At 45.5% G+C, this 12,312-nt stretch overlaps 1 protein-coding gene across 4 annotated transcripts in view; it reads right to left on the bottom strand.

The window, feature by feature from the left end:
* Nucleotides 1–12,312, bottom strand: part of ESYT3 (extended synaptotagmin 3) — a 62,328-nt gene that overhangs the window by 42,834 nt on the left and 7,182 nt on the right. For all 4 annotated transcript variants that reach the window (XM_060196508.1, XM_060196516.1, XM_060196503.1 and 1 more), the window contains exon 2: nucleotides 3,631–3,672. In XM_060196508.1, coding sequence (XP_060052491.1) covers nucleotides 3,631–3,672 — 42 coding nt within the window. The remainder of the gene's footprint in view (nucleotides 1–3,630; nucleotides 3,673–12,312) is intronic.

The following is a 12,312-nucleotide window of genomic DNA, read 5'->3' as shown; positions in this document are numbered from 1 at the left end:
CTTTGTTCTATGTGGAAATATCAGCTCTCTGAAGCCACATTGTGGTATAAACTGGAATTTGCAGGTCCCAGAGGTTTAAGATGAAAAATAAATCCCAGGTGAGAAACTTCAGCAGATTTCTTCTCAGTCTTCTTTTTTTTAAAAAAAAAATTATATTTATTTTCTCCCTTTTGTTGTCTTTGTTGTTGTAGTTATTATTGATGTCGTCGTTGTTGGATAGGACAGAGAGAAATGGAGAGAGGAGGGGAAGACAGAGAGGGGGAGAGAAAGACAGACCGCCTGTGAAGCGACTCCCCTGCAGGTGGGGAGCTGGGGGCTCGAACCGGGATCCTTATGCCGGTCCCTGCACTTTGCTCCACGTGCGCTTAACCCGCTGCGCTACCGACCAACTCCTTCTTCTTCTCAGTCTTCTAATGGAGATTAAACTGAGAAGCATCACTTGTTCCTTGTGGGTTTCGCTTCTTCCGAGCCAGTTGAAAAGGCTGCCTTGGAGTGTTCACTGCAGCAGACTGGAGCTGCTCTGGAGACTGAGGAAAAGAATGTGGCTGGGGGTGGGCGGGGCTTAGTGCTGGTGAGGCGACTGCGAGAGGGGTGGGCGGCTCAGCTACTGGTATGAGGTGAAGGGAAATGAAACCAAGACCTCATGCGTGCACAGTGCTGCTAAGCCACCCTGACCCAATTTTCAATCACTTTTTAGATAGGGGTGGGAGAGAGAGCTACCAAAGGATCACTCCACCAGTCGTGAAGTTCCCTTGGTGCTGTCCAGCTATGTCCTGGGTCCTGGTCACTCTTCTGCATGTCTTCTTGTTTCAAGATGTTCATATTCTCTTAGTGTGTGTGTGTGTGTGTGTGTGTGTGTGTGTGTGTGTGTGTGTGTGTGTGTGTGAAAGAGAGAGAGAGAAAGAGAGAGAGAGAGAGAGAGAGAGAGAGAGAGGTGTCAGACTAAAAGCATTATTCTGGCATATGCCGGGCTGGAGACTGAACTGGGCGCTCACACATATAAGCTCTGTGCTCCAGCCACTGAACCATATCTGACTGGTCACTCCTCCATCTCCTCCCCTATCTCCTCTTTCTCCTCCTTTCCCATCTCTTCTTCTTCCTCTCCTCCTTCTTCTCCATCTCTTTTTCCTCCTCCCCTTCCTCTCCATCACCTCTTCTTCCTCCATCTCTTCTTCCTTCCTCATCTCCTCCTCCATCTCTTCATCCTTCTCCTCCCCCATCTCCTCCTTCTCCACTTCCTCTTCCTCCTCCTCTTTCTCTTCCTTCTCCTCTTCTTCTTCCTCTTTATCTCCTCCTCCTTTTTTTTTTAAAAAACAAGCCATTTATTTGTGATTAATAGTAGTTTGCGAGATTGTAAGATCACAGGGCTCTAGCGCCACACAGCACCCACTGCCAAAGTTCTGTGCCACAATAACCACCAGACTCCTTGCAAAGTCTTAGAAATTTATTTTTTGTTTTGTTCTCCTCATTCCTTTTCTTTCTTCCTTTTTTTTTTTGCAAGTTCATGTGTTTTAACTTTCTAGATTCCAAATATGAGTGCAACCTTCCAGCATTGGCTTTCATCTCTTTACTTATTTTTCTAAGCATAATATTTTTAAACTTTAAAAAATATTTTTTAATATTTATTTATTCTCCCTTTTGTTGCCCCTTTTTATTGTTGTAATTACTATTGTTGTTATTGTTGTCATCGTTGTTAGATAGGACAGAGAGAAATAGAGAGAGGAGGGGAAGACACAGAGGGGAAGAGAAAGATAGACACCTGCAGATCTGCTTCACTGCTTGCAAAGTGACGCCCCTGCAGGTGGGGAGCCAGGGGCTCGAACCAGGATCCTTACACCGGTCCTTGTGCTTCGCTCCATGCGCGCTTAACCCGTTGCGCTACCGCCCGACTCCCTTCTAAGCATATCTTTTTATCCATTTTTCCCCATTGGATATAGTGTCATCTTTGTTTTTTTGACTGCAGAGTAATGCCTCTTCTTCTTTCTTTGCAGCTGGGGTTTTCACTGGGGCTCACTACTGGCAAGGTTCCACCAATCCTGGTTATCATTTTTCTTTTTATTAATTTTTGATAAAGGGTGACAGACCAAGAGAGATAGAGAGGAGGAGAGTGAGAGGAGAGACACTGCGCCATCATTCATGAAGCCCCCCCCCCCCTGCAGGCGGGGACTGGGGGCTTGAACCTGGGTCTTAGTATATGGCAGTAGTATGTGTGCTCTATTAGGCATGCCACCGCCAGGCCTTCTGGCCATTCTGCTGGCAGCAGTACGCTTCTGGCCAGTGTGACCCAGAGGCTGGGGATGCTGTATGACCCAGCTGGTAGTGGCATTTTCAGAAACACAAGAACAGTATGCTTCCATCCTCTCTCCTCCTTTTCTCCCCAAGAAGTTTCTGCTATGGTCAGACCTCACACTCGGGGCTGAGGCAAGGCAGCCTGGAAAACCCTCGAGTCAGGAGACAGTAGGGCACAGTCAGGCCAGCTTGGGACACAGTAGGCAGGGCTAGACTTGAGTCAGTCTCAGAGCCTTCCCTCCCTGTGCAGCCAACAGCAGAGCTGAGGAGTCACCACAGGATCCAACATCCAACACAGTAGTGATGACAACTTCCCATGGTGCACAGTGCCTGGCATGCTCATTACCCTGTGAGTCCTCCCACCCCCACTGGGCAGGGGCCATGATGAGCCCTGCTAAAGAGATGAGGAAGCTGCTCAGAAACGTTAAGCAACCTGCCTGAGGCTGCACAGCCAGTGCCAGTAGGATCTGGACCGGGAAGCTGGTCAATCCCAGTGGGTCTGGGAACTGGGCTTTGCTCTCCACAAAAAGCAGTCTGCAGGCTTCCCGTCTTGCTTAGCTGCGTGTTCAGGGTGGTGTGGCCGTAAACTGCGGTGTGCAGTTCTCTCTCCTTTTTTGTTTTCTTTGCTATCAGTGTGATCACTGGGGCTCAGTGCTGTCAACAGCTCCACTGCTCTCACTGCTGTTTTTTCCCCCCCTTTCTTTGATAAGAGGTCAAGAGCTAGAGAAAGATAGGGAGGAGAGGTGAGAAAGAGAGAGAGACAGAAAGACAGAGAGAGAGTAGGGGTAGAGACCTGCAGCACCGCTCCACCGCTACTGAAATTTCCTCTCTGCAGGTGGGGACTGGGGACTTGAAACTGAATCTTCTACCTGGTGAGTCCACCACCTGTCCTCACTTCTGCGTTCTCTTCTCCTTCTTCTAATACTTATTTGTTTGTTTGTTTATGTATTGTATTTGATAGGAAAGATAGAAATTGAGAAGGGGAGAGGTAGATAGATACAGAGAGAGAGACCTGCAGCACTGCTCACTCACTACTTGTGAAATTCTCACTCTGCAGGTAGGAACCAAGGGCTTGAACCCGGGTCCCTAAGCATGTGCAGTCGATTGGATTAGCCACCACCCAGCCCTGCTTTTCTGAGTGTTCTAAGTTTCCTCCGGCAGCCAAAAATGTAAACATTAACAAAAAAAATGTACTTAAAGTAAACAAACCCCTTGGTGGGTGATGAGTAGACCCCGTAGGTAGGAAGGGGGAGAGACGGGCAGCTGGCAGGTCTGCTTGGCACTGTCTTTCGTCAGCTGCTAAGAAATGCCTTGGAGAGAGGGCCACTGCCCAGGCCTTACCTTGTTGGCCCACTCCACCCGCTCCACGTCAGGGAAGTGGATCTAGAAGACAGAGGAGGGAGGTTAGGGGAGGCCTGTGCTCCTGGTTGGGTCCTGTCTGCTCATCCTGTGCCTTCCCCATCCAGCCCAGGCTGGGGTCTTCCCTACACTGACTCTGGATGCCCTGTGCCCTGCAGACTGGAGCCAGCCCTGCTGGGAACAGGGGCAGATGCCACTCTCTTGGTTGGAAGGGGACAGGAGCGGGGCCCTCTAACAGGAGAGGAGGTGCTCCACCTGCTGGCTAGATAAGGTGTGTGTGTGGGGGGGTAGACCAGGGCCTGCTCATTTGGATATGCAAAGCAGACCTCCTTTCAGGTACTCAAGCCCACAGCATACGTACTTCCAAGGTATGATCCTTACAAATTTTATTCCCTTATTCACTTTATTTTTTTTTGGGGGGGGTGGTATTAATGGTTTACATTAAATGCAGTTTACACGCAGTACCTGTGTAAAATTTCTCAGTGTCTGCAGAAGATTCATCCCCAGCCTAGGTCCTCCTCCACCATCATGCACCAGGACCTGAATGCCCCCTCCCCCCAGAGTCCTTTACTTTGGTGCAGTACATCAAACCCAGTCCAAGTTCTGCTTTGTGTTTCCCTTTCTGCTCTTATTTCTCAACTTCTGTCTATGAGTGGGATCATCCCATATTCATCCTTCTCTTTCTGGCTGATTTCACTTAACAAGATTTCTTTTCTTTTTGTTCCTCCTTTTCTTCTTCCTTCTCCTCCTCCTCCTCCTTCTTCTCCTCCTTCTACTTTTCCTTCCACCCCCCCTCCTCCTTTTACCAGAGCACTGCTCAGCTCTGGCTGATGGTGGTATGGGGGATTGAACCTGGGACTGTGGCACCTCAGACTTAAGAGGTTATTATTATTACCATTATGCTATCCACCCCATCCCCTTAGCATGATTTCTTCAAACTCCATCCAAGGTGAGGTGAAGAAGATGAATTTATCATTCTTAAGAGCTGAGTAGTATTCCTTTATGTATATACACCACAGTTTTCTCAGCCACTCATCTTTTGTTGGACACCTGGTTGCTTCCAGCTTTTGGATATTACAAATTGTGCTGCTATGAACATAGGTATTCACAGACCTTTTTGGATGGGTGTGTTTAGTGCCCAGGAGAAGAATTGCAGGGTCTTAGGGTAGGTCCACTTCTAGCCTTGTGAGAGTTCTCCAGAATGCTCTCCACAGGGTTAGATCAATTTATATTCATTCCCACACCCATGGACATCTAATTTTTGACAAGGAGGCCAAAAATATTAAATGGAGAAAGGAGAGTCTTTTCAAAAGATGGTGTTGGGAAAATCGGTTGAAACTTGCAGAAGAATGAAACTGAACTGAAACACTACACACAAAAGTAAACTTCAAGTGGATCAAGGACTTGGATGTTAGACGAGAAAATATCAAATATTTAGAGGAAAATATTAGCAGAACTCTTATCCATCTTAATTTTACAGGCATCTTAAGATTCAATTGCAAGGAAGATAAAAACAAAAACAAATCGGAGGCATGCAGTAACACAGCGGGCTAAGCGCACATGACTCCAATTGCCAAAGTTCTGTCTAAGAATCCTAGTTAGAGCCCCTGGCCCCCCACCTGCAGGGGGTCATTTCACAGGCAGTGAAGCAGGTCTGCAGGTGTCTATCTTTCTCTCCCCCTCTCTGTCTTCTCTTCCTCTCTCCATTTCTCTCTGTCCTATTCAACAATGACAACAATAAGAACAATAAACAAAAAGGGCAACAAAAATAGCCTCCAGGAGCAGTGGATTCATGATGCAGGGACCGAGCCCCAGCAATAAACATGGAAGCAAAAAACAAACAAACAAACAAACAAAAAAAACACCCAGTGGGACTATACCAAATTGGAAAACTTCTGCAGAGCAAAAGAAACCACCACTCAAACATAGATGCCTTACAGAATGGGAGAATATTTGTACATGTCATACATCAGACAAGAAGATAAAGAGGCTAATAACCAAAATATATAAAGAGCTCACTTTAAAAAAAAAACATTTTCTTTTTTTATTTAATTTTTTATTATTTATTTTCCCTTTTGTTGCCCTTGTTTTTATTATTGTTGTAGTTATTATTGTTGTTGTTGTTGACGTCATCATTGTTGGATAGGATAGAGAGAAATGGAGAGAGGAGGGGAAGACAGAGAGGGGGAGAGAAAGAGAGACACCTGCAGACCTGCTTCACCGCTTGTGAAGTGACTCCCCTGCAGGTGGGAAGCCGGGGACTCAAACCGGGATCCTTATGCCGGTCCTTGAGCTTCGCGCTATGTGCGCTTAATCCGCTGTGCTACAGCCCAACCCCCGAGCTCACTTTTTTTTATTACCACCATGGTTATCCATGGGGGCTCAGTGTAGACACTATGAATCCACTGCTCCTGGTGGCCAGCTTTTTAATTTTCTTCTATTTTTATTATGTAGGACAGATAGAAATTGAGAGGGAAGGGGGAGATAGGGAGCAAGAAAGAGAGATATCTGCTAATCTGCTTCACTTCTCATGAAGTTCCCCCCTACAGATGGGAAGCAGGAGCTTGAACCTGGGTCGTTGTGTGTGGATTGCCTGATCAGAGAGAGAGAGACAGAGAGAGCCAGAACATGTGCTCTGGCACATGCAATGCCAGGGATGGAACTCAAGATTCATGCCTGAAAGCCCAATTCCTATCTCTTGTACCACTTCCTGGGCTACTATTTCATTTCATTTTTATCATTTGAAAAAAAAAGTGTTTATTTATTTGAGAGAAGCAGTACATCACCCTGGTACATGTGATGCCAGTATGGAACTTAAGACCTCATGCTTAAGAGTTTAATACTTTGAGAGTCCAGAGGTAGCCAGCGGGTTAAGCGCACGTGGCACAAAAAACAAGGACTGGCATAAGGATCCCGGTTCGAGCCCCCAGCTCCCCACCGGCAGGGTAGTCCCTTCACAGGCGGTGAAGCAGGTCTGCAGGTGTCTATCTTTCTCTCCCCCTCTCTGTCTTCCCCTCCTCTCTCCATTTCTCTCTGTCCTACCCAACAATGAAGACATCAATAATAACTGCAACAATAAAACAAGGACAACAAAAGGGAATAAATATTTTTTTAAAAAAAGTTTAATGCTTTATCCACTGCACCTCCTTCCTGCCACACCCAGTCTTTTTGAAAAACAAAAATGTAGTTTTCACTCACAGAACTAGTGCCCCCATTCATCAGTATGGCATGTTGGTGCTCACTCCACAGGCTGCTGACTTAAAAGATTACCAAGGGCACTGTGCCACTTTTATTGGCACCTGCAGAGCCAGTTGCTATGGGACCACACCTCCCAGGAGCTCCCCCCGCCATGCCTGGATCTCCCTTTCCCAGCAGGGAGCCTCCCCCCACCCAGACCCTATAGCTACAGTGGGTCTGCATTTAGATCCTAGTCCCGGCCCTGCATCTGCTGGTTAAGCCCTGCCATGTCCCTTGGGGTGAGGAGGTGTCCAGGAGGGGAGGTGGCAGTCTAGGTTGACGTGATTGCTTCTGCCTCCCTTCCTGCAGTGGTCTCCATACTAACTGCTGAGCTTCCTCACCTCCAACTACATCCCAGAAGGATTCCCAAGGAGACACAGGGGAAAGAGTGTTGCTCCTGGAATTTCTGGTGGACTGACTCCCACCCCTCCCTGTCAGCCGGGTCCTGTTGCATGGATGATTGGAATCTTTACGAATGCATGCATACATGAAGCAACGCAATATTCTTGTCTCCAAGGAGCTCCCAGTCTGGAGAAGGAGCCAGGTAACTGGAAATACCATCCTAGTGCAGGATCAGTACCAAGGTCAGTACTCAACTGGGTTCCCTTCCCCTTCTCTTCTGCCCAAGCCTGGACCTCTCACCCTCTTCCATTCTGACCACTGCACTTCCTGTACTTGCTTACCCCTTCCAACCTCCCTCTAACCCAGATGGCGTGGCACCCCTAAGGGCTGAGCACTGCTGATTTTCTAAATATAGGAGGGTCCTGCCCTTGGCCAGAGATAGGAGTTGGTCAAACAAATATCCCAGAGCTGCTGCACACCCACCACATAGTCAAGAAGCCATGGTAACTCTTGCTCTAACAAGTTTTTTGGTGGGATTATGTTCAGGTTGATTGGGACCAGTGTCCCTCTTGCAAGAGAATGGTCCACCCTTAGCCACCCAAGGTCACACACACATGCACACACATGTATTTTATTATTATTACTTTAGATAGATAGATAGATAGATACATACATACATACATACCATAGCACTGAAGCTTTCTTCAATGAAGCGAGGCCTTGGAGCCTGCAGGCTTGAACCTGGCTGTGCACATGGCAAAGCAAGAAAACTATCCAGCTGAGCAACTTTGCTAGTACTACCTCCCCATTCATACCCTAATTTCTCTTGTTTGGTTTCTTTGACCAGCTCTTCCTTTGGGCAGTATGCTAGGCAGGCATGAGAGTGAGTATTGTTATGTTGTTGCCACCCTAAAAGTGAAGTTTCTCCATAAGGTAGAATATTGGTAGAAAGCTATCAGACTGAAGAAGTTTTTTTGCCTGATTTTATGGCAATGTCCTTTACTAGTGGGTTTTGAACTAGACTCAATGTTTTCTCAAAACTATTTGATAATATTTTTCCCCTTTTTTCTATTACAGTGGCCAAGTTGACTAGGAATTCTTTCTAAGCAGAATCATCTCAAGTCCATGGGATAGACCCCCCCTTGATTTAATATGTCTAACTTGCTGTTTAATTTTGGTGTTATACCCACAATTTGAAGTGATACCACCAATTTTTGTTGTATACTTCAGATTTGGTTTTGGTATAAAGATTTGATAGGGAGTTGTAAAATAAGGGAGTTTTCTTTATCCTATTTCCCAAAGCCACTTGCATATACAGGAGTTATACGATCAATAAAGTTTAATGTATCTTACTGACAAAATTATTTGAACCAAAGGTTTTTTTTCTGTTTTGTTTTGTTTTTTTGAGATGGAAAATTACCTTTTCTCTCTTTAGTGGTTAATTTTGTATTCAACCTCTATTTGTCTCTCATAGAAATTTTAGAATTTATATTTTTACCAGTTTTTCATCTAGGTCTTCAGATATATTGGCCTATAGTAGTTTATTATATTTAATCTATTACAGGTACAGTAATTACTTTTCCATTCCACATTTATTTACTTATTTATCTATTTATTTATTGTCTTTTTTTCTTTTTGTTTGTTTTTTGAACAAAAGAACTCAGAGATCAATTTGTTTCCTTTCACCTTTACACTTTTTTTTTCTTCCAGGGTTTATCACTGGAGCTCAGTGACTGCACTAGGAATCCACTGCTCCTGGAGGTATTTTATTTTATTTTATTTTATTTTATTTTATTTTATTTTTATTGGGGGGTTAGACAGAGAGAAATTGAGAAGGGAGGGGAAGATAGAGAGGGAGAAACAAAGATAGACACCTGCAGACCTGCTTCACCGCTTGTGAAGCCACCCCCCTGTAGGTGGGGAGCCGGGGCCTTGAACCGAGATCCTTGCGCAGGTCCTTGCACCTGGTACTATGTGCACTTCACCTGGTGCGCCACCACCCACCCCCCTTTTCACTTTTTTCATACTCAAGCTTGACAGTGATTTTTGCCTATTTAATTCATCTTTCCAGAGAACTAGCTTTTGGAGTTAATTATTTTCTTTCCCCTTTTAAAATTTGTTCAGTTTCATCATAATACTTATTATTATTTATTTCCTTATTTCTCATTTATTTTACCTAAATCTGTTGCTCTATTATGTGCTTTAACTTGAACTCTGAGAGCAGAATGATTTATTTTCAATTTTTCTTGTTTTGTGACACATAGGATTTATACATTTCCCTAGAATTTCTGATGTAGCACTTCCATATTACATTATTTTTAATAATTTCCATTGTGACTTCCTCTTTCCTTCATAACTTCTCTTAAACAATTGGCTTAAAAATAGTAATGTTTTAAGATATACAGACATGTGAGATATATATATTTATTTATTTATTATTTTTTTGCCCCCAGGGTTATCGCTGGGGCTGGGTGCCTGCAGTACGAATCCACTGCTCCGGGAGGCTAACCTTTCCCTTTTGTTGCCCTTGTTGTTTATCGTTATTATTATTGTTGTCATTGTTGTTGGATAGTACAGAAAGAAATCAAGAGGAGGGGAAGACAGAGAGAGGGAATGATAGACACATGCAGACCTGCTTCACTGTTTGTGAAGCGACCCCCCTGCAGGTGGAGAGCCGGGGGCTTGAACCGGGCTCCTTATGCCGGTCCTTACGCTTTGAGCCATGTGCTCTTAACCCGCTGCGCTAGCGCCCACCCCCACCTTCTGATCTTCTTTACCCTTGTCTACTGTCTGCTCGATTTATCATTTTCAGAAAGGAATACATTAAATTTTCTAACACCAGTTACTGAATTATCTACCCATCCATGTAAGTCCAGTCAATTTCCAGTTTATATCTGAAGTTCATACTATATAGTATCTATATGTCCATGATTAAAGTATGTTCAGCTATTGCTCCTTTATAGTATACACCATCCCTGCCTTGATGGTATATTTGAGTTTTATCCAATTTTGTCTAATATGAAAATTGATACTCCAAATTTGTTTCAAACTCACCAGCCATATATATCCCATCCTACTTCTGGTCTTTCTGAGCTCATGTTATCTCATGTCACTTAATAGTCACCTTGATCCTTTAGTAACCTCATTTTATGGATAAGGAAACTCAAGTTTCTAGAGACTACTTATAATCAATCACCAGCTTGTTGGGGAGGTAGCATGTCCTTTTGCAAAGGAGTTATATGCCTGAGATTCTGAGGTCCCAGGTTCAATCCCCAGCACCAAGTTAAGCCACAGCTGATCAGTGCTGTGGTGTCTCTCTCTCTCTTTAAATAAAATATTAAAATAACCACCAGCTTTGGAGTTCTAGGGTTGAGACCTGACCACAACTACCCAATTCACTTAAGAAACTCCACTATTGTTTCCTCTCTTAGAGCAAGTCTGATCACACAGACCTGAGTCCTTACTGGCAGGCCAGACTTTATAGCTTCCAGAGGGCATTCCACAGACACTTTAATCTGATCACCACATTTTGTTGTCGTTTTATAGGAGAGAAGAATAGATACCCGCCAGTTCTTGCTGAGATATCACCTGATTCCTGTCTCCATATCTTATTTTCACCCATGTTCTCTTCTCCCTCCTCCACCCAAAGTGTCAGCATTTGAGGAACACTTCCTAGTGTTTTTCTTTAGCTCCTTGTACATTTAAGATGCTATCCTGGCTGGGAATGTAACTTGATAGTAGGAGGCATGGTTCAATGTTCTCATCCCCGAGAAGGGTACAAACTGGTCTTTTCAAAGAATTTTTGAGAAAACCAAGTGACATCACTCTTGAAATGTGCAGAATGTCTCAGAGGTGGTAACTGTCGTGGGAAATTGTACTGACCACTAGGATGCAAGTCTTGACCCCTTTGACCTCAGGTGAGAAGAAGCAAGACCCCTGGTGCTGTGTTTGGTTCTGTCTGGTCCAAAACCCATCAAATGCTCTGTTTGTTATCCTGGAGCCTGCAGCTATGCGCTTCGCTGGACCGCTGAAAAGTGAGGAGAAAGAGAAGAGTGCCCACAGCAAAGATGGCCACAGGAGGTTCATTTTCTTGGTCTCTGACTGGCTGAGGATCTGCACCTCTGGATTCAGAGAGCCTTGGATAGGTTGAGCACCACATCCTGGCGGAGTTTTTGTGAAACTCTGTCCAATGAGGGAACGCCTCATAGAGGTGTGGCAAAGGGAGCCAATCAGAGTATAAGGCATGTGTGTCCACTCTCAGGGAAAACAAAGGCAGAGACAGCTCGAATCTGAGCCCTGAAGGCTCTGGGCTGCTGCACACACCTCCCCAGTGCCTCCTGTCCACCCCCAGGCTGCAGTCTGAGTCCACTGGAAGCCCCCACACCTCTGCCAAAGCAGTGGGCTAGACTCCATCACTGGCTCTCAAACTCCTGTGTACAAATACCAAACCCTTTGAGAGTCCCTTAGAACATGGACTCCAGGCCAGGGTGCTCAAAGATTTTGACTCTCGACCCCAGAGGCAGGGTACAGACACAAACCTCCAGGTCTTTGTGGGGTGGGGCGTGTGGGGAGAATGAGTGTACAGGGCTCTCTACCACTTGTTCCTGGAAAGAAGCAAAGTTGGCGGATCATAACTCATGGTCCCAGAATCTGTTCATCCCATGATAAGCCTCAAGGGACCAAATCTAGGGAAAGCTTTGGACCCAGAGTCCTCTGTCCCCTACCACAGCCAGCACCACCTCTATGCCTCTGCCTCCTCCTCCTCCTCCTCCCCCTCCCCCTCCCCCTCCCCCTCCCCTCACCAGCAGGGCTTAGGCCCTTCCTCCATGCTTTCTCACTGCCACTTCACAGGACTGGTAGCTCTTATCAGCAAAGGCTGTTTTCTGGCCTGAATTTCCCTCCAGCCTGTGGGTTCATGGTTGTGACCCAACCTGTAGGCCAGGACCTGACACAGTACAATCCCAAAGTAGATGCTTGTCCACTGATTAAAGGGATCAAACTCATGGATGCCTGATATCCTTGAGCTGGGCCTGGAGGACACAGGCGGGCCCACATTCTGTTCCTCTTCTTGCCCAATTCTGGCTC

Source organism: Erinaceus europaeus, chromosome 1 (assembly GCF_950295315.1).
Source record: "Erinaceus europaeus chromosome 1, mEriEur2.1, whole genome shotgun sequence".
Classification (NCBI taxonomy): Eukaryota; Metazoa; Chordata; class Mammalia; order Eulipotyphla; family Erinaceidae; genus Erinaceus; species Erinaceus europaeus.
Note: the sequence above shows the minus strand (reverse complement) of the source record. Positions and strands in the feature narration are given on the sequence as shown.